Here is a 19,349-nt window from a genome sequence, read left to right on the forward strand (position 1 = left end):
CACCCACTTCTCACGCACTTTATGATATATCTACAAACAGACATACATGCATGTGCTTCTGATAAATGGCAGTTTTGTTTTTCAAGTCATCCAAACGCAGAAGACACCTAGAAAGCAGGGGTTAGAACCGGTTCAGGGAACAGAACAGAAAAATAAAGAAATGTTTTGAGGAACGGAAACAGAACCGTGTACGAAAGTGATCTCTAGTGTTCCGCAACATAACTGTTATTTTCAAATCTTGAGAATCAGGTAATAATGTTATTTTGAGTTCCAAAAATATTCCTAATTTATAGTATATCATATTCTGTAATTTGGTGAAGTTAGAATGCTAGTAATAGCCTACACACATTCCAATTCAAGTCATGTCATGATGTTTAGCGCTTCAAGCCCCCTCCATGTCCACCCCTCTCTCTCACTCTTGCCCCACCCATGAAGTTTCAGTCGCATCTCGCACCTGCAATTATCTGACCAATTAAACATGTAAACAACGATCTAACCCATTCCATAGCAAGCTGCTCTATCGGCACTAATTGGTGGAGTAAATATTAGCTAAATGTAAAAACACGTTGATTTCACAGGTAAAAAAAATTACGAAAAGGAACTATATGAACCGTTACTTTTTTGGGGTTCGAACCGGTTCAGAACTTTATTTTCTGGTCGGAACACCGGAACGGAATGAAATAAATATGGGTTCTGCTCGGAACGGAACGATTGGGAAATAATTTCCATTCCAACCCCTGCTAGAAACACATGGAAGTAATCAGAAGCAGTGTGGGAAACACAGGAGGGCATTGCGGGGGAGTAAAGAGACGAGACAGAGAGAGAGAGCGAGCGAGAGAGAGAGAGAGTGTTAATACAGGTTAATATATCCCACTTGCTTCCCTTGGTAGTCTGTAGTGTAGCTGAACCACACCGGTGCTATAGAGGGATGTCTCCCTATGTTGGCCCATATATTGGTCCTCTGCTTTAGTCCTGGGACATCATGTCATGTCCCTGTCACTCCAGCCCCTGGTACTGCAGCCAGGGCTAGGGAAGTGTCCAGAACGGGGAGGGGGGTTGTCTTCAAGACCGGAGCCTTTCCTCATTGCCTTCAAGACCGGGTGGGAGTTCTATCAGGATCTGAAGGGTCAGATGGCTATCTTTGGTTGGCCATCCATCTCTCTAGTGACAAGTTGAGTTCTGGGGGTCCAGGGCGAGAGGGATAGTAGGGAGGGAACTTAATGAGTGGAGTCTGTCCGTGGGAGTGGAGGGAGGGAGGGGGGATTGTGGAAGGGGTGTTTAATTTCATGAGTAAAGTCTGTCTGGGGAAGAGGATTGGTGGGCTGAGGGAAGGGGGTTTGGGGTGCACTGGGATGAGGGGTGTCCCGGGAAGGAATGTCCCTCCTCACTTCTTGTTGGCGATCCGTCTCTTCCTGGTGGCCAACATATCGTAGAAGGGATCCCTGCTGATGCTCGCCCTGGAACAGCCAATCAAAATAAATATATAATAATACGCCAAGGGGAAACTTGAGCATCTTTGATATGGAAATGCAGCCACATTTCTACAAACCCATGCCTTAATAACTAACTAGATCAAAAAAATAAAAGTTTGTTCGGTGACCTAGTTTTGTTTCCATGGTTTCTGAAGAGAACCTATCCAACCCCTTTTTTCTTATTTTCCTCAGCACTCCGGTTCCATCTCTTTCAGAGATTCTGTGGAATGTCGTTCCCTGATTCCCTGTTCTAGAACCCTTCCAAGTGTTCTCATTCTAGCACGCTCTCTCCTCTCTGCAGTTTTCCAGGTTTATAGGTTGGAGTGCAGGGGAAACAACAGCGCTCTAAATTATCAACACTCCTTCTCTTTTTTTCTGGGAGAGAAGGCACTCTGCACAAAGCGAAGTGAGTCAGAGAGCCATTCTGGCTCCGGCACAGAGCGCAGTTTCAGTTTCACGGGTGTAAAATCCTGTTAGCACCAGCACAAAGCCAAAACCGGCTCAACCCCCCACTGTGGATTCTCTCTCTCTTACTCCCTTTACATTGAGCCCCATATATGACTATGTCTCTGAGCTATGACAACAATTCCTCTCCTTTTTTTTGGTTTGGTTATTTACTGCAACCTAATTTCAGAAAAACTAAAGAAGAAACCCCGGGGTGCCTTTCTTTCTGGAAATAAATTAAACAGAGAATGAAATAGGATCAAGTTTATCCATGAAAAGACATTGCGACACATTGAAATGGATATGAATATGTTACCAAATATTGACTTATTACAATGGCGCTACAGTATAGCAAATATATTGAGTTAGCCTACATAAAATGTATTTGATACAGTTATATAAGAGCTTCATAGTCCAGTTCAGAATTTTCCAAACTCACACAGATTGTCCCCTAAAAGTAGTCTTAACTGTTTATTTAAAAACTGTCCTAAATCGTGATTAAAGATAAGAGGATAAGGAGATTGACTATATGACCATCCCTATTTTACTGAGGAAATGTGATTGACATGAAAGCCTTTTATCTTGGCTAAATCCTTCTTGACTCCCTCTGGAGAAGATAACACACACACACTGCAAGCTGGTTAGCCTCTGTGGCTACAGATTTTTAGCCTCCTTTCCTGGCCAGGCTAGCTGGGCTCGCTCCCCATCCCCCGGGGTGCTTTAAGCGGTAACGAATCCTTCCCGATTTCCCCTGGGGGAGTTAACTATCATTGTAGCCTAGATAGTGAATGTGGTGGGGAGTGGAGGGAAGCTAACTAGCATTGTAGCCTAGATAGTGAATGTGGTGGGGAGTGGAGGGAAGCTAACTAGCATTGCAGCCTAGATAGTGAATGGGGTGGGGAGTGGTTTTGGGAAGCTAACTAGCATTGCAGCCTAGATAGTGAATGTGGTGGGGAGTGGAGGGAAGCTAACTAGCATTGTAGCCTAGATAGTGAATGTGGTGGGGAGTGGAGGGAAGCTAACTAGCATTGCAGCCTAGATAGTGAATGTGGTGGGGAGTGGTTTTGGGAAGCTAACTAGCATTGCAGCCTAGATAGTGAATGTGGTGGGGAGTGGAGGGAAGCTAACTAGCATTGCAACCTAGATAGTGAATGTGGTGGGGAGTGGAGGGAAGCTAACTAGCATTGCAACCTAGATAGTGGATGTGGTGGGGAGTGGAGGGAAGCTAACTAGCATTGTAGCCTAGATAGTGAATGTGGTGGAGAGTGGTTTTGAGAAGCTAACTAGCATTGCAGCCTAGATAGTGAATGTGGTGGGGAGTGGAGGGAAGCTAACTAGCATTGCAGCCTAGATAGTGTATGTGACGGTCAGGAGTCTTACTTGATGGATTTGATCCACTCCTCTTTCTCCTCAGTCGTGGGCGCTGATATCCTGTACACCTTGTGGTTGCCCTCGACGACCCGGCCGTCCGCCTCCGTCTTACACGCCTTGATCACCGAACCCTTGTGGTTGGGGTTGTAGAGCTCGAAGCAGTTCTGGAGGGGGGGCATGGTGGTGGTGAAAGGGTGGTAGCATTGTAGCATAATCCCAACAAGGTGGAGGTGAAAGGGTGGTTGTATTGCCCAACATTTAGAGAGACCCCATCCCCAACTAGGTTACATGTTCCAGGTCAAATACATTACTAGAAAAATGCAAGACTATGTTGACTTTTGACCCCTGGTGATATCATGGGTTGGGTTTCTCCACTGGATGAGTGGAACCTTGTGGATGAGGTTGACTACCAGTACCACCTAATATAATAGTGACATAATAACGGTTCATAAGGGCTATGATGCAGTATCATGAAGCACTCACTGGTTTCCTGGGTTCTTCCACTTCTCTGATACTGAGGTTCTCTAAGGGGATGATCCCACGAGGCTCCTTATCCTGGAGGGGGGGGGGGGGGGGAGAGAGAGAGAGAGAGAGAGAGAGAGAGAGAGAGAGAGAGAGAGAGAGAGAGAGAGAGAGAGAGAGAGAGAGAGAGAGAGAGAGAGAGAGAGAGAGAGAGAGAGAGAGAGAGAGAGAGAGAGAGAGAGAGAGAGAGAGAGAGAGAGAGAGAGAGAGAAATATGTGCTGTGACATTGTTTCATAGACTGGAAAACAACCTTCATTCCCCTCTGCTCTGCTCTCTCTAATATAACTAATGATGTTAGTGTCCGGCAGGCAGTCTGGAGGACAGAGAGATAATTATATGATCCACTAGGATAATACAAGGGTAGAGGACAGACTGCTGATAAAGCAACTATCTCTGGATAGAGAGGCAAATGCTATGATAAAGATACTACGATAAAGAGCTTCCAGTTATACTACCACATGTAAGCACGTGTACACACACACACACAGGCAAAAAGCGTACTTGCCTAAAATACTGCGCTCGCACACATGCATGCACACACACACGCATTCATGCACACATACACACACAGACTTACTGTTGTGTACTCAAAGTAGTACAGGCAGTTGTCTGTCAGGATAAACCACCTTCTCTTCCAGGTCTTCACTCGTCCCCCTGAGACAGGAAATAGGAAGTGGAAACAGGAAGTGATGACACAATGGTATTAGTGAGGGACTGACAGCCTCCACCATACTCCTCACAGTATGAACAACAGGAGGAAGGCACTCCAACAAGACCAGAGGTGGAAAGTAGGCAAAGTAATGGCCACCTTGACCACAACAACGTGACAGCTCTAGTGTTACACATCAGCCACCCCTCTTTGAGAATATGAGCAAGATAAATAAATATGAGCATGTGTAAGGAAATTCAAAAGTTGCTGTGAGATTTGACTCAAACAATGGCAGAAAATCTATATACTGCATGTAAAGCATGTATACCACTGGCACAGGAGGAATTGAAGATGAGTGCGAGAGAGTGAGAGAGTATGAGAAAGAGAGAGAGAGGGGAGAGAGCGAGAGAGAGAGGGAAAGTGAGAGAGAGAAAGAGAGAGAGAGGAGGGAGAAAAGAGAGAGAGAAAGAGAGAGAGAGATGAGACGAGAGAGGAGAGAGGAGAGAGAGACAGAGAGAGACAGAGACCTTACAGTACACTTCCTCTAAAACAGCCCATCCTCCTCCTGTGTTTGAATGGAGCTAAGACACAGAAAGATCAAAGCCAATGAACTCTGCTGTTGGTACTTGGCACCACTGATTGAGAGGTGATGCAATTCCATCACAGGATTTGTTCAGCAACGTGATTGGTTACACCATCTCTTCCAGTTACTGCATAGTGAATGTTATGGAAATGATTACTCACACAACTTCTGAATTATTGCTAACTTTGCTCATACATTTTTTAGAGGCAATGGAATAAAATGCTATTGGATCTCCAGAAGAAGGAAGGTACACACTTGATATGAACCTAACTTGGCATCTAAAACACCCTTGGAGGAATAATACACACACACATACACACATGCACACACATGCACACACACACCAAACCCCCAAGCAAAGATTCTTACGTTTTGTAGCATGGGTATACCAAATCAGAGGGGTAGAGAGGGGGGCAACACACAGTTCAAATAGTTTTTAACAGAGTTCCCCCTTAGGCAACTACAACCCAATACAGTGCAGCGTTCAGCTGAAATGAAACATGCAAACACAGTGATACAAGGCAGGGATGCTGAGAAGATTTCCCTGTTGGAAGACAGCAATAAAAATACTCCAATACTGTGTTGGAAAATGGAGAACTCACACACACACACACACACACTTAGCCCTCAGCACTGGCAGTGGAATTCACATAAAACCATACTAAATACAGCTGGCTGTTTGATTGTAAGTGGAGCAGGCATTCAAGACATTCAAATTGATGTTTTTCTTTCCACACAGTCACATTTCAGTGCTATGCCGATTATCTGTGTATTAGTTGGGTAAACTGGGCTACCATGTTGTACATGCCACACAAATAAGCCCTGATCCAATTTGATACTTTTGAGTTACAAAGTGGTGGTTGTTTTTTGCTCTCTGTGTATCTCCATTCTATTTCTACAATTGATAGTCATTAATCCACAGCTGAGAATATCTGGAATGATCCAGTTTTCCGTTTTTTGGCCCTCCAGGTGAGACATGTCATAGGATGTGGTGTGGCAGGCTGACTGTGCATCTTGTGGTTTCCTGGGTGTGTGTGAGTGGGATTTGTCCTAACAAAGTTATTGTGGGAGAGCTTTGTCCCAACATTCCTACAGGGCTCATCACTGACCATCCTTTAGTGCAGTAGTGTCCATGGAAAAACACATGTTCTAAGTACTACCAGAGAGTTTTTAGTACCATCTTATTCATTTAATTGAATCTCTCATTTCCTTTCTGTCTTTTAGGTCGATAAGTCCATGCTAAAAAGTCACTAATCATATACACGCTGTTTCATAGACTTTCTGGCGAGTTTTGCCTGACGTATTTACATGAGGTAAAATGCTTAAAATCCTTTCTCTTAATTTCCACAGTTTACAGAGTGATCCTCTTTAAAATAGACTAATTCATTCATAGCCTTCAGGGTTTATATTTACTGGGCCAAATTAGAATTATTACAGAGAATACTCCAGCTGTAAATTGGATGGGGAGAGAGAGCACTATAATATAACTATTCACAGCTCTTAAGGCACACTGGGACTATTTGCATACATATATACTGGGTTTGATGAGACTGCAGAGACGTTACATAGAGCCAGTGGAATGTGCAGCATGTCTGAGCCAGGGTGTGTGTGTGTGTTTAAGTGTGACAAGGCTTGGCCCACCTGCACTGAGTTGGCCTTTAACCCTAACAAGTCATAATAAGGCAGTTGGATGGCAACGTTACAACGGCTGTTGAAACAGGAAACTGTCCTAAACACTCCATGTACTGACTGGAGGACGGAATTAAAACAGGAATGAAAAGTGGGTTGAGATGGAGGGAATGGGAGAAGGGAATGAAAAGAGAGATGGAGGGATGGAGGTTAGGGACAGAGAGGTGAGAGATCAGATGGAATAAGCACAACAGAAAATAATGTGTATGTAACCTTACAGCCAGCCAACCGGAAAACCCCAAAATACATTTAGAAAATATATCACACCGAGATAGTAACCCTAGGTGTAAAATAGTAAATAATGGCTATTTCTCAGAAAGTTTTAAACTGTCAAGAGGAGTGAAACAAGGTTGTCCACTATCGGCATATCTATTTATTATTGCCATCGAGATGTTAGCTATTAAAATCAGATTCAACAATAATATCAGGGGATTAGAAATCCAGGGTTTAAAAACAAAGGTGTCATTGTACGCTGATGATTCATGTTTTCTTTTAAATCCACAACTTGAATCCCTCCACAGCCTCATAGAGGATCTAGGTACATTTTCTAACCTCTCTGGATTTCAACCAAATTATGATAAATGTACTATATTATGTATTGGATCACTAAAAAATAAAAAATGTATATTGCCATGTAGTTTACCAATAAAATGGTCTGATGGTGATGTAGATATACTCTGAATACATATCCCAAATGAAATAAATGATCTCACTTTTTTTATAGAAAGTGATCAAAAATAGATAAGATCTTGCTACCATTGAAATGTAAATACCTGTCAATTTGTGGAAAAATCACCCTGATTAACTCTTTAGTATTATCCCAATTTACCTATTTGCTTATGGTCTTGCCTACGCCTAGCGAACAGTTTTTTGAATTATATGAGAAAAAAATATTCCATTTTATTTGGAATGGCAAGCCAGACAAATTTAAACGGGCCTATTTATAAAATGAATATGAATTCGGAAGACAGAAATTATTAAATATTAAAGCATTAGACCTATCATTATAAAGCTTCAGTCATACAAAAGTTATACTTAAATCCGAATGTTCAAGAATGGCCTTTTTCCCTTTATTCAGATTACAACCTCTCACTTTAAGTTATTTGAAAAGGAAATAATCTCCCAAATATCACTATTTCTAAAACAAGCCATAGAAAGTTGGTTGCAATTTCAATTTAATCCTCCAGAAATGACAGAACAAATAATGCAACAAATATTGTGGTTAAACTCAAATATACTAATTGATCAAAAAAACAATTTTTTGGACAAAATGTTTAAAAAAGGTATAATCTTCGTAAATGATATCATCGGTAGGACTGGTGGAGTTATGTCGCACATGCAGCTAACAAAAACATATGTAAATGCCTGCTCTACCCAAAATTACAACCAAATAATTGCAGCATTACCGCAAAAATTTAAGAGGAAAGTGGAAGGGGGGAAAAGTAAGGAACTTGTCTGTCGGCCTTGCAATAAAGAACATAATTGGTTAAAGAAAACTGTGATAAATAAAAAAGTATACCAGTTTAATTTAAGGACCAAAGGATTGACAGCCGTCCCATATAGATTGCAAAATAGTTGGGAAGAGATTTTTGACGTTCCGATCCCATGGCATAGTTTTTATGAACTGATACACAAATGACGCCGGATTCAAAACTTAGAATTTTCTATTTCAATTATTATATACAATTCTTGTTTCCAATATAATGTTATTTATATGGGGGATACAATCTTCTCAGCTCTGCAGATTTTGCTGCGAAGAGACAGAATCATTAGATCATTTGTTTTGGTACAATCCATTTGTAGCTTGTTTTTGGACACAGGTCCAGGAATGGCTAAAGGATTGCAATATTTACCTGGAGCTAACCCTGCAGATAGCATTACTGGGTGATCTGAAAAGTCATAGTCAATCGATCAATAATATAATAATACTTTTAGCAAATTAATTACTTAAAAATCATACAATGTGATTTTCTGGATTTTTGTTTTAGATTCCGTCTCTCACAGTTGAAGCGTACCTATGATAAGAATTACAGACCTCTACATACTTTGTAAGTAGGAAAACCTGCAAAATCGGCAGTGTATCAAATACTTGTTCTCCCCACTGTATATATATATTTGCTAGAAAAAAAAACATATGGGGGATTTTCTTTTAAAGAAAAAAATTAAAAATAAAAAGATATCACACCGAGATAATGTTGGGAGGAGGAAGGGGAGGCAAGGGATGACAATCAAAACCCCATGTAAATAAATAAAAACAAAAAAACATGGGAGAGAAACAATTGAGAAAAATGTGATTAGAGGGTAAAAATGTATATATTTAGGAAGGAGAGAGCTCGGTATAATATAAAACAAAAAAATGAGTGTCTTTGAGTGTTGCTATGACACCCGTCAGTTCCACAGCCCCTGGTTATTTTGTGAGCAATGCATTGTGGGAGAGCTGATGATGACCGCTCCCTCAATTAATGCTGCAACCATGGTAACAGGTCAGCTTGACAGCGTGTAGAGAGACATTGCTACATGTCTCTGGGTCATACAGTTTAATGTTACTAACAGTTGTGACCTCAAATGCACCTTATCATGTTGATTTACCATGGTGATTCATTCAACTTCAACATTAACATACAACCATTTATATAAAATCCTGCTCAAATATACTTTAAACTGGCCAAAGATTGTGAAATATTTATTCCTGAATCTTCAACATCCTGAAAACCTTGAATCCAGAGGTTTAAAATAGACAACACTACACATAACAGCCCACTGCGTGAGAACACTGAACCCTGTTCATATTGTACCAATAGGACGTGAGTCATGCAGCAGAACACATTGCTTGAGAGACTGCAACATTACAGTCTACAGAAAAATCTGGATCTTAGCTGCAAGGGTCAGCCAGTGAAATAATGTACTGGTTCATAGCAGGAGATTGGTGTAAGAGGAACCAAAAACCGTGCATAGCAATAGCATAGCACTTAGAATGCATCTACAATACATTGCTTCATTGGAGATAGTGGAACAGAGAGGTGGGTGTCATGCAGGCATTCTTAGTATGGGACTGCATTCTCATCTCTACTAACCCAGTTTGAGCAGCCATCCCTCTCTGTCTGGGTTGAAGAACGTGTGAGTCAGGTCGTTCCCATCATCCTCTGGGATCTTAAAGGGTTCACTCTTAATGCTCTCATAGAGATTCTGGAGAGGAGAGAGAGAGGGATGAGGAGGGAGTGATGGGGAGAGAGAGAAGGGGAGAGGGGAAAAGCATTGGGAAAGAGGGGGGGAAGAGGGGGTTAGAGAGAGTGAGAGAGAGAGAGATAGATAGAGAGAGAGAGCGAGAGCGAGAGAGAGTGAGAGAGAGAGAGAGCGAGAGAGAGAGAGAGGGTAATGGTGATGGGGAAAAGGGGGTGGAAAGCAATAGTGTTCAGCTCATAACACTTGCAAATTAACATCCCCCCGCATCTTCTAACAGCCATCCCAGTCCATCACTAAATCAACAGTGCATAAAACATGATGGAACAAGATTCTATTAAGGAGTTCTAGAGAAAAAAAAGTGTTGGATGCTGTGCTCATTCGTTGGGTCTGAAACTGGATGCTAAACACTGGGACACATTTGACAATCTGAGTTACAACTTTGAGAACTGTTGGGAGAGAAATGAACAACAAGCCAACTGCAAGAAGTGTTATGTGTGTGCCCTTTTGAACTGCGGTTGAGCTGAAGCTGTGTGATTATCTCTCTGAGCTTGTTAGATGATATGTTCATCATTAGCATTACTGGCTTGAACGAAGAGCACATTAGATGAGCTAGCATTTTGCTACAGTATCACCCTTGATAGAAGAGAGTAAAGCTTCTACATGACATAGTATACACACAAACACACACACACACACAGTCATCAACTATACCCAACCCCCCACACCAAACATTCACTCTCACCCTGAGTAGGTCCTCCGGTAGGTCTCCTCCCTCGTTGATGCCTCTGTTCATGGAGATGAATCTCTCTACGGGGGGCTTGTCTCTGACGTTGGGGTTGTGTAGGCTGGTGTTCAACATGATGATGGCGAAGGACAGGACATAACACGTGTCTGGGGAGGACAGCAGGGAGAGGAGGTGAGAAGTGTGTGTGTGTGTGTGTGGGGGGGGGGGGGCGGTGAGTGTGCACACACACACCCCCACCCATGCCGCTATGACTTTGCAGTCATTACTATACCACCCACTATCCCCACCCCCGCCACACACACACCACCCCACTCTGTTCTATAACCCCTGGCCTTTTTAACCCGGTGTGTGTCAGAGCACCAGTCCCCCGAGGGACCCAGCAGAAGCAGCTACAGTGAGGGAAAAAAGTATTTGATCCCCTGCTGATTTTGTACATTTGCCCACTGACAAAGAAATGATCAGTCTATAATTTTAATGGTAGGTTTATTTGAACGGTGAGAGACAGAATAACAACAAAAAAATCCAGAAAAACGCATGTCAAAAATGTTATGAATTGATTTGCATTTTAATGAGGGAAATAAGTATTTGACCCCTCTGCAAAACATTACTTAGTACTTGGTGGCAAAACCCTTGTTGGTAATCACAGAGGTCAGACGTTTCTTGTAGTTGGCCACCAGGTTTGCACACATCTCAGGAGGGATTTTGTTCCACTCCTCTTTGCAGATGTTCTCCAAGTCATTAAGGTTTCGAGGCTGACGTTTGGCAACTCAAACCTTCAGCTCCCTCCACGGATTTTCTATGGGATTAAGGTCTGGAGACTGGCTAGGCCATTCCAGGACCTTAATGTGCTTCTTCTTGAGCCACTCCTTTGTTGCCTTGGCCGTGTGTTTTGGGTCATTGTCATGCTGGAATTACCCATCCACGACCCATTTTCAATGCCCTGGCTGAGGGAAGGAGGTTAACACCCAAGATTTGACGGTACATGGCCCCGTCCATCGTCCCTTTGATGCGGTGAAGTTGTCCTGTCCCCTTAGCAGAAAAACACCCCCAAAGCATAATGTTTCCACCTCCATGTTTGACTGTGGGGATGGTGTTCTTGGGGTCATAGGCAGCATTCCTCCTCCTCCAAACACGGCAAGTTGAGTTGATGCCAAAGAGCTCGATTTTGGTCTCATCTGACCACAACACTTTCATCCAGTTCTCCTCTGAATCATTCAGATGTTCATTGGCAAACTTCAGACGGCCCTGTATATGTGCTTTCTTGAGCGGGCGCTGCAGGATTTCAGTCCTTCACGGCGTAGTGTGTTACCAATTGTTTTCTTGGTGACTATGGTCCCAGCTGCCTTGAGATCCTTGACAAGATCCTCCCGTGTAGTTTTGGGCTGATTCCTCACCGTTGTCGTGATCATTGCAACTCCACGAGGTGAGATCTTGCATGGAGCCCCAGGCCGAGGGAGATTGACAGTTATTTTGTGTTTCTTCCATTTGCGAATATTCGCACCAACTGTTGTCACCTTCTCACCAAGCTGCTTGGTGATGATCTTGTAGCCCATTCCAGCCTTGTGTAGGTCTACAATCTTATCCCTGACATCCTTGGAGAGCTCTTTGGTCTTGGCCATGGTGGAGAGTTTGGAATCTGATTGATTGATTGCTTTTGTGGACAGGTGTCTTTTATACAGGTAACAAACTGAGATTAGGAGCACTCCCTTTAAGAGCCAGAAATCTTTCTGATTGAGAGGGGGTCAAATACATATTTCCCTCATTAAAATGCAAATCAATTTATAACATTTTTGACATGCGTTTCTCTGGATTTTGTTGTTGTTATTCTGTCTCTCACTGTTCATATAAACCTACCATTAAAATTATAGACTGATCATTTCTTTGTCAGTGGTTGATAATGGTAGGGGACATTGATGATGGTAGGGGACATGATGATGGTAGGGGTCAGAGATGATGGTAGGGGTCAGAGATGATGGTAGGTGACATTGATGATGGTAGGGGACAGAGATGATAGTAGAGGACAGAGATGATAGTAGGGGACAGAGATGATGGTAGGGGACAGAGATGATGGTAGGGGACAGAGATTATTGTAGGGGACAGAGATGATGGTAGGGGACAGAGATGATCATAGGGGACAGAGATGATGGTAGGGGACAGAGATGATGGTAGGGGACAGAGATGATGGTAGGGGACAGAGATGATCATAGGGGACAGAGATGATCATAGGGGACAGAGATGATGGTAGGGGACAGAGATGATGGTAGGGGACAGAGATGATGGTAGGGGACAGAGATGATGGTAGGGGACAGAGATGATGGTAGGGGACAGAGATGATGGAGGGGACAGAGATGATGGAAGGACAGAGACCGGCCAGAGCGTGCCTCACTAGTCACTAATGACCCTCTGTTATTGACCAGTGATCAAAGTCATTATTAGAGGAGCCATGCCAGTAGTGATGACACAGCAACAATGAACCGCCGGTCTGTCTGCAACAATGAACCGCCGGTCTGTCTGCAACAATGCGTGCCTCACTAGTCAACAATGCGTGCCTCACGAGCTTCAAGTTCCTTGGTGTCCACATCACCAACGAACTATCATGGTCCAAACACACCAAGACAGTCGTGAAGAGGGCACGACAAAGCCTATTCCCCCTCAGGAGACTGAAAAGAATTGGCATGGGTCCTCAGATCCTCAAATAATTATACAGCTGCACCATCGAGAGCATCCTGACTGGTTGCATCACCGCCTGGTGTGGCAACTGCTTGGCCTCCGACCGCAAGGCACTACAGAGGGTAGTGCGTACGGCCCAGTACATCACTGGGGCCAAGCTTCCTGCCATCCAGGACCTCTATACCAGGCGGTGTCTGAGGAAGGCCCTCAAAATTGTCAAAGACTCCAGCCACCCTAGTCATAGACTGTTCTCTCTGCTACCGCACGGCAAGCGGTACCGGAGTGCCAAGTCTAGGTCCAAAAGACTTCTCAACAGCTTCTACCCCCAAGCCATAAGACAAGACTCCTGAACAGCTAATCATGGCTACACCCCATCTTTTTACGCTGCTGCTACTCTGTTAATTATTTATGCATAGTCATTTTAACTCTACCCACATGTACATTTTACTTCAACTACCTCAACTAGCCGGTGCCCCCGCACATTGACTCTGCACCGGTACCCCCCCCTGTATATATAGCCTCCCTACTGTTATTTTATTTTACTTCTGCTCTTTTTTTCTCAACACTTTTTTGTTGTTGTTTTATTTTACTTTTTTATTAAAAATAAATGCACTGTTGGTTAAGGGCTGTAAGTAAGCATTTCACTGTAATGTCTGCACCTGTTGTATTCGGCGCATGTGGCCAATAACATTTTATTTTATTTTATTTTATTTTATTTGAACAATGGCCAGTGATGCATTAAGTCATCAGACAGAGAGTCAAGTACAGACTGATAGTGAGTGATTCTAGAAATGTGAGTATACAGGTTTATTTTATTTTATTAGTAATAGCAATTCAAGACTTGCTTTTCCACAAAGAGAAATGTAAATGTAATGTAGGGTTGGGTTGGGTATTGTAGAGGTTTTATAGAGCGACTCCATTCCATCTAAAGAGGTATAGCATGTAAAACATTTACTATACAACAAAGACTGGTTTTATGACCAGAGAGTTCTGGAGTGGAGCTATAAAGTAGAGAGACAGGGAGACTGACACATTGATCTAAAGCAGGGGCGGTCTAGCGCTCCCCTTACGACAGAGTACGACCAGTGTGTGTGTGTACCTGTGGATTGGAAGACACCGGGGTTGCAGGAGCAGTACCGCGAGGCGAAGGCCTCCATCATACGATCGATCTTCTGAGCCTCACCAGGCAGTCTGAAACTCCACAGAAACTGTCTACACCGGCAGAGAGAGTGAGAGAGAGAGAGAGAGAGAGAGAGCGAGAGAGAGAGAGAGAGAGAGAGAGAGAGAGAGAGAGAGACAGAGACAGAAACAGAGATGTGAGGAGAGAAAGTGTGAGAGAGACAGAGAGGGAGAAAGGGAGCAAGAGAGCGAGAGAGAGAGAGAGCGAGCGAGACAGAGAGAACACAGGAAAACCAATGAGAAAGAAAACAGAGGCTCCAAAAGTGTCTTGAAAGCAGGACATCATCATAAAGTGTATTGACTGCACATTATCAATAATAAATACTACTATATTATTTAAAACATGTGATTGAACTGCTGGGAATCTTGGTACAGTAATATGCAGAGACAGCTCACCGTAAAGCCTGTACGAGGTTGAGATCTGCAAACTCATGAAGGTCTACGAACGCCTGCAAGACCTTGAGGTTGAAGTCGTCCCTGGGAGAGATGAGGTACATACAGTATGTCAGGTTCTCAGATTCCGGTCAGGAAATGTCTGGTATTCAGTGTTAGTCAAGTCTAGCACTGCCAAAATGGAACTATAAGCAACGTTTATTTCAATCCCTCTAGTAACTGAAAGGTCTGTTAGGGGAGAGGCCCTTTTTAAACCCACCTCCACCCCCTCTCTAGATTATGACTCTATCAAACCATTATACAATAGGACAACACTGTGGGTAGTAATAAATTGCTATTTGTTTGTGTTACAAAAATCGCATGCAACCAACGAAGTTAACATACAATATGTTGCTGTGTTCAGAGGACTTTTCTATCCCAGCCACAGAGCCAGACTCTGCTCTGTCTGTCTGTTGCTACACAGGTTGTTTTGACAGTCACATCCCTGTGAGGTGTCCCACATGTCGGAGATAAGAAACAAATGTAGCCAGGCAGTTTTACTGGCATGGCCCCCTGTCTACTATCGCCGCTGTGCTCTGTAAATCCAGACAATCAATTTCCTGAGGCTTTATGCCCGGGCTTATACACGCACAAAGGGAGAAATCTCACTGAGAGATGGACAGAGTGTAGGAAAGAGAGAGGGAGGGGGAGAACGGAGAAGGGAGCAAGTGAGATGGGGAGTGAGGGAGAAAGAGAGGTAGAGGGGGAAAGATGGAGAGAGCGAGAGAGAGAGAGAGAGAGAGAGAGAGAGATGAAAACAGAGGAGGTTAGAGCAGTGTGTTACCTCTCTCCTAAGTAGTCCCCTATGACAGTTTTGTTGAGGCCCTCTCCTTTGTAGAGGAACTGGGATACGTCCTCAGGAGTGTGCTGAAGAAGGTCGTTCTCCAACAGAAACTGGATTCCCTGGAAGACACACACAGTTTGGTTAGCACTCCAAGCTACATCTACACACACACACACACACACACACACACACACACACACACACACACACACACACACACACACTCACACACACACAGTTATCTGTTTTGACCTGAAGGAGAGCTAGGAGGCGTTACAATGAGTAATTTATACAGATTACACAACAAAACCAGATAACATCTTCGATGGGATGACCATGACTTATAGTTTAACCTTTTCTACATTGTTAAACAGGTACACATCTAAGTTTATATCTATTTTTATAGGTATCATAAAACATTCAATAAAAAAGTCAATAACACCAGATTAACGTCAGTGCAAGTGGGTAAATCATGTATTTAGCATGGATTTCATGGACTTTAGACAAACCTTTTTGGGGTCCATGTTGAACTTCTTCCTTCCCATGGCGATCTGTTTATTTCTTTGGGTTGTTTTACTGTGATTGGACAGAGCAGAGAGATCCATCAGTTCTCTAGAACAGGTGTGGCATTATCAACAACTGACGCCTGTATTTGTTCACCAGGTCAACTGTCAGGTTTGTGTATTTTCTACAGTATTTGTCCAGGATACTGAACGGTATTGTGGTGAGTTTACACTGTTCGTTTACATAGGGGTGGGTTCAGGAGAAATTCAGGTCGATTCAGTTATTAATGTTCTTAGTCAGCTATGAATATGAGAATGTATAAATCCTCTTAAAACAATTATCTTTTGACTTATCTTTCCATTTGGATTGCAGTTTGTTGCACCTACTAACTGATAAGCAGGAGAAACTCAATCTAACTCAAACTCAATCTAATGAAAAGATAATGAAAACCTTATGCCTCTTTCTTTGTGTGTGTGTTGTGTGTTTACATTATTGCATGTGTGTATACTGTGTACTCCCTGTGTTCCCAAAATAGCTTGACCCATTCCCCAGCTGCACCTGAGACACACAAAAGCTAAATCCTCACTAACACATGTTCTCTCCACCTCTTCACCAATGAGCCCTGAACAGCCAATCAGTTGTCAGTCCCTGAATAGGAGCGTTTGTGGGGCGTTTAGCAAATGTTTTTGCCGAGGGGACGGCTCAGCTCCACAAACAAAGATGGATTATTAACACACACTGGGACAGGTGTGTGGCTGGATGAATTGGAGAGGAGAGGAGAGGAGACGAGACGAGCTAGGAGAGGAGAGGGGTGTTGATGAGGGGGGTAGTGTGTTACTCACCTCTCCCCCACGCAGGTTAGCTGCTCGATCTCAGTCATCACCTCCGCAATCTCAAACTTCAACCGCTGCCAAGAGGATTAGAGGGAGAATTAGCTGGGTTGAATTCACCACTGAACTGTAGTTGTTTTAGCAGTGCATTATAAATCAACTTAAACAGACTCAATGTGAGTCATTAGAGTCAAAGTAACATTTTAACCACCCACATAATGTCATATCATATCAAGTGATATCTTTATAAAAATATAAAATCTTTATATTTCTTTTCATTTTCTTGAATCACCTCAATGTCATCCAGTAGCTCTTTTTTCCTGCGTCGTATGTTTGACAGCTCATCTCTCTCTTCCAAGGAGAGGTCTTCAGGTACTGTGAGAAAGAAAGAGAGAGAGAGAGAGAGAGAGAGAGAGAGAGAGAGCGAGAGAGAGAGAGAGAGAGAGAGAGAGAGAGAGAGAGAGAGAGAGAGAGAGAGAGAGAGATTGTCACGCCCTGACTCTAGGGACTCGTATTTGTTGAGTCAGGGTGTGTATTTTCTGTGTCGTGTTGTGCTATGTTGATTGTCTATGTTTAGATCTAGTATGTGTAGATCTATGTTGGCCGGTGTGGTTCCCAATCAGAGGCAGCTGTCGCTCGTTGTCTCTGATTGGGGACCATACTTAGGTAGCCTATTGGCACTAGTGGGTTGTGGGATCTTGTTCCATGTGAGGTTTGTTGTGTGTACCGTAGGACGTCACGTATCGTTAATTTGTTATTTTGTCGTGGTGTTTATTCAGTATATAAATAAACATGAATGCTTATCACGCTGCGCCTTGGTCCTTCTCGTTCGTCAACGATCGTGACAGAAGATCCCACCATACCTGGACCAAGCAGTGTGCCGATGAGGAGCAGAGAGGATGGACTTGGTAGGAGATGAGCGAGAGGCTGGCAAGAGGGATGGAGGACCTGATCACGGGGGAGAGACAATCCCCCCAAAAAATTGGGGGGGGGCACACGGTGTGGACGACGAGGCAGCAGGAGGCCGCGATAGGGCGGTTCCGCTGGTTAGCAGAGGAGGCCACCAGATTAGGGGGGCCATTGGTTCAGAGGGAGCAGAAGGAGAGTGTAGAGGCACGGCGAGAGGAGCTGGTTAGGCAGCAGAAGGAGCGGGGGTTAATGAAGGAACCCAGTCCCGCTCCTCGCACCAATCAAGTGGTGCGTGTCGCCAGTCCGGTCCGGCCCGTTCCTGCTCCCCGCACTAAGCCAGTGGTGCGTGTTCCCAGTACGGTTCGGCCCGTTCCTGTTCCTCGCATCAAGCCTGTGGTGCGTGTCGCCAGCCCGGTCCGGCCTGTTCCTGTCCCTTGCACCAAGCCAGTGGTGCGCGTCGCCAGCCCGGCCCGGCCTGCTCCTGCCCCTCGCACCAAGCCAGTGGTGCGCGTCGCCAGCCCGGTCCGGCCTGTTCCTGTCCCTCGCACCAAGCCAGTGGTGCGCGTCGCCAGCCCGGTCCGGCCTGTTCCTGCCCCTCGCACCAAGCCAGTGGTGCGTGTGTCCAGTCCGGCACGGCCCGTTCCTGCTCCCCGCACCAAGCCAGTGGTACGTGTGTCCAGTCCGGCACGGCCCGTGCCTGTTCCACCGGTGCCTGGTCCGGCACCGGTCAGCTGCTCCACTCCGGAGCCAGAGCAATCCGCTCCACCGGGGTCCAGTCCAGCTCCGGTCAGCGGATCCACTCCGGAGCCAGACCAGTCCGCTCCACCGGTGCCTGATCCAGCTCCGGTCAGCGGCTCCACTCTGGAGCCAGAGCAGTTCGATCCACCGTCGTCGGGTCCAGCTCCAGTCAGCGGTTCCAGTCCAGACCCAGACGTCAGCCCCTCTCCAGGTTCGGGGTCTCCCACACCAGGGTCCAGACAGGGCTTGGTACGTCGTGGGAGGAAGGAGAGGGGAAGCAGCGCGCCGAGGTCCAGACCAGACCAGGGGCGCAACAGGGAGGTGGAGAGTAAGTGGTGGTCACACCCGGAGCCGGATCCGCCTCCGAGGCGGAATGCCCACCCGGCCCCTACCCTGTTATGTTTATGTGGCGCGGTCGGAGTCCGCACCTTTGGGAGGGGGTACTGTCACGCCCTGACTCTAAGGACTCGTATTTGTTGAGTCAGGGTGTGTATTTTCTGTGTCGTGTTGTGCTATGTTGATTGTCTATGTTTAGATCTAGTATGTGTAGATCTATGTTGGCCGGTGTGGTTCCCAATCAGAGGCAGCTGTCGCTCGTTGTCTCTGATTGGGGTCCATACTTAGGCAGCCTATTGGCACTAGTG

At 44.7% G+C, this 19,349-nt stretch overlaps 1 protein-coding gene across 1 annotated transcript; it reads right to left on the reverse strand.

Moving 5' to 3' along the window:
- Positions 1–1,384: 1,384 nt before the first annotated feature.
- LOC311123778 (cytohesin-3) lies at positions 1,385–17,429 on the reverse strand (the record flags this gene model as incomplete). The annotated part of the gene is made up of 12 exons (XM_084198010.1): positions 17,351–17,429; positions 17,071–17,135; positions 16,234–16,300; positions 15,725–15,843; positions 14,905–14,985; positions 14,429–14,541; positions 10,657–10,805; positions 9,806–9,917; positions 4,388–4,464; positions 3,771–3,842; positions 3,297–3,451; positions 1,385–1,457 (listed from the first exon to the last, which is right to left on the reverse strand). The coding sequence occupies exons 2-12, from the start codon at positions 17,106–17,108 to the stop codon at positions 1,385–1,387; spliced, it is 1,056 nt and encodes a 351-aa protein (XP_084054136.1). The 5' UTR covers positions 17,109–17,135; positions 17,351–17,429.
- Between the last annotated feature and the right edge of the window lie 1,920 nt (positions 17,430–19,349).

The sequence above is a fragment of the Coregonus lavaretus genome (genome assembly GCF_964263955.1).
Source record: "Coregonus lavaretus genome assembly, contig: HAP1_SCAFFOLD_2012, whole genome shotgun sequence".
NCBI classification, from domain to species: domain Eukaryota; kingdom Metazoa; phylum Chordata; class Actinopteri; order Salmoniformes; family Salmonidae; genus Coregonus; species Coregonus lavaretus.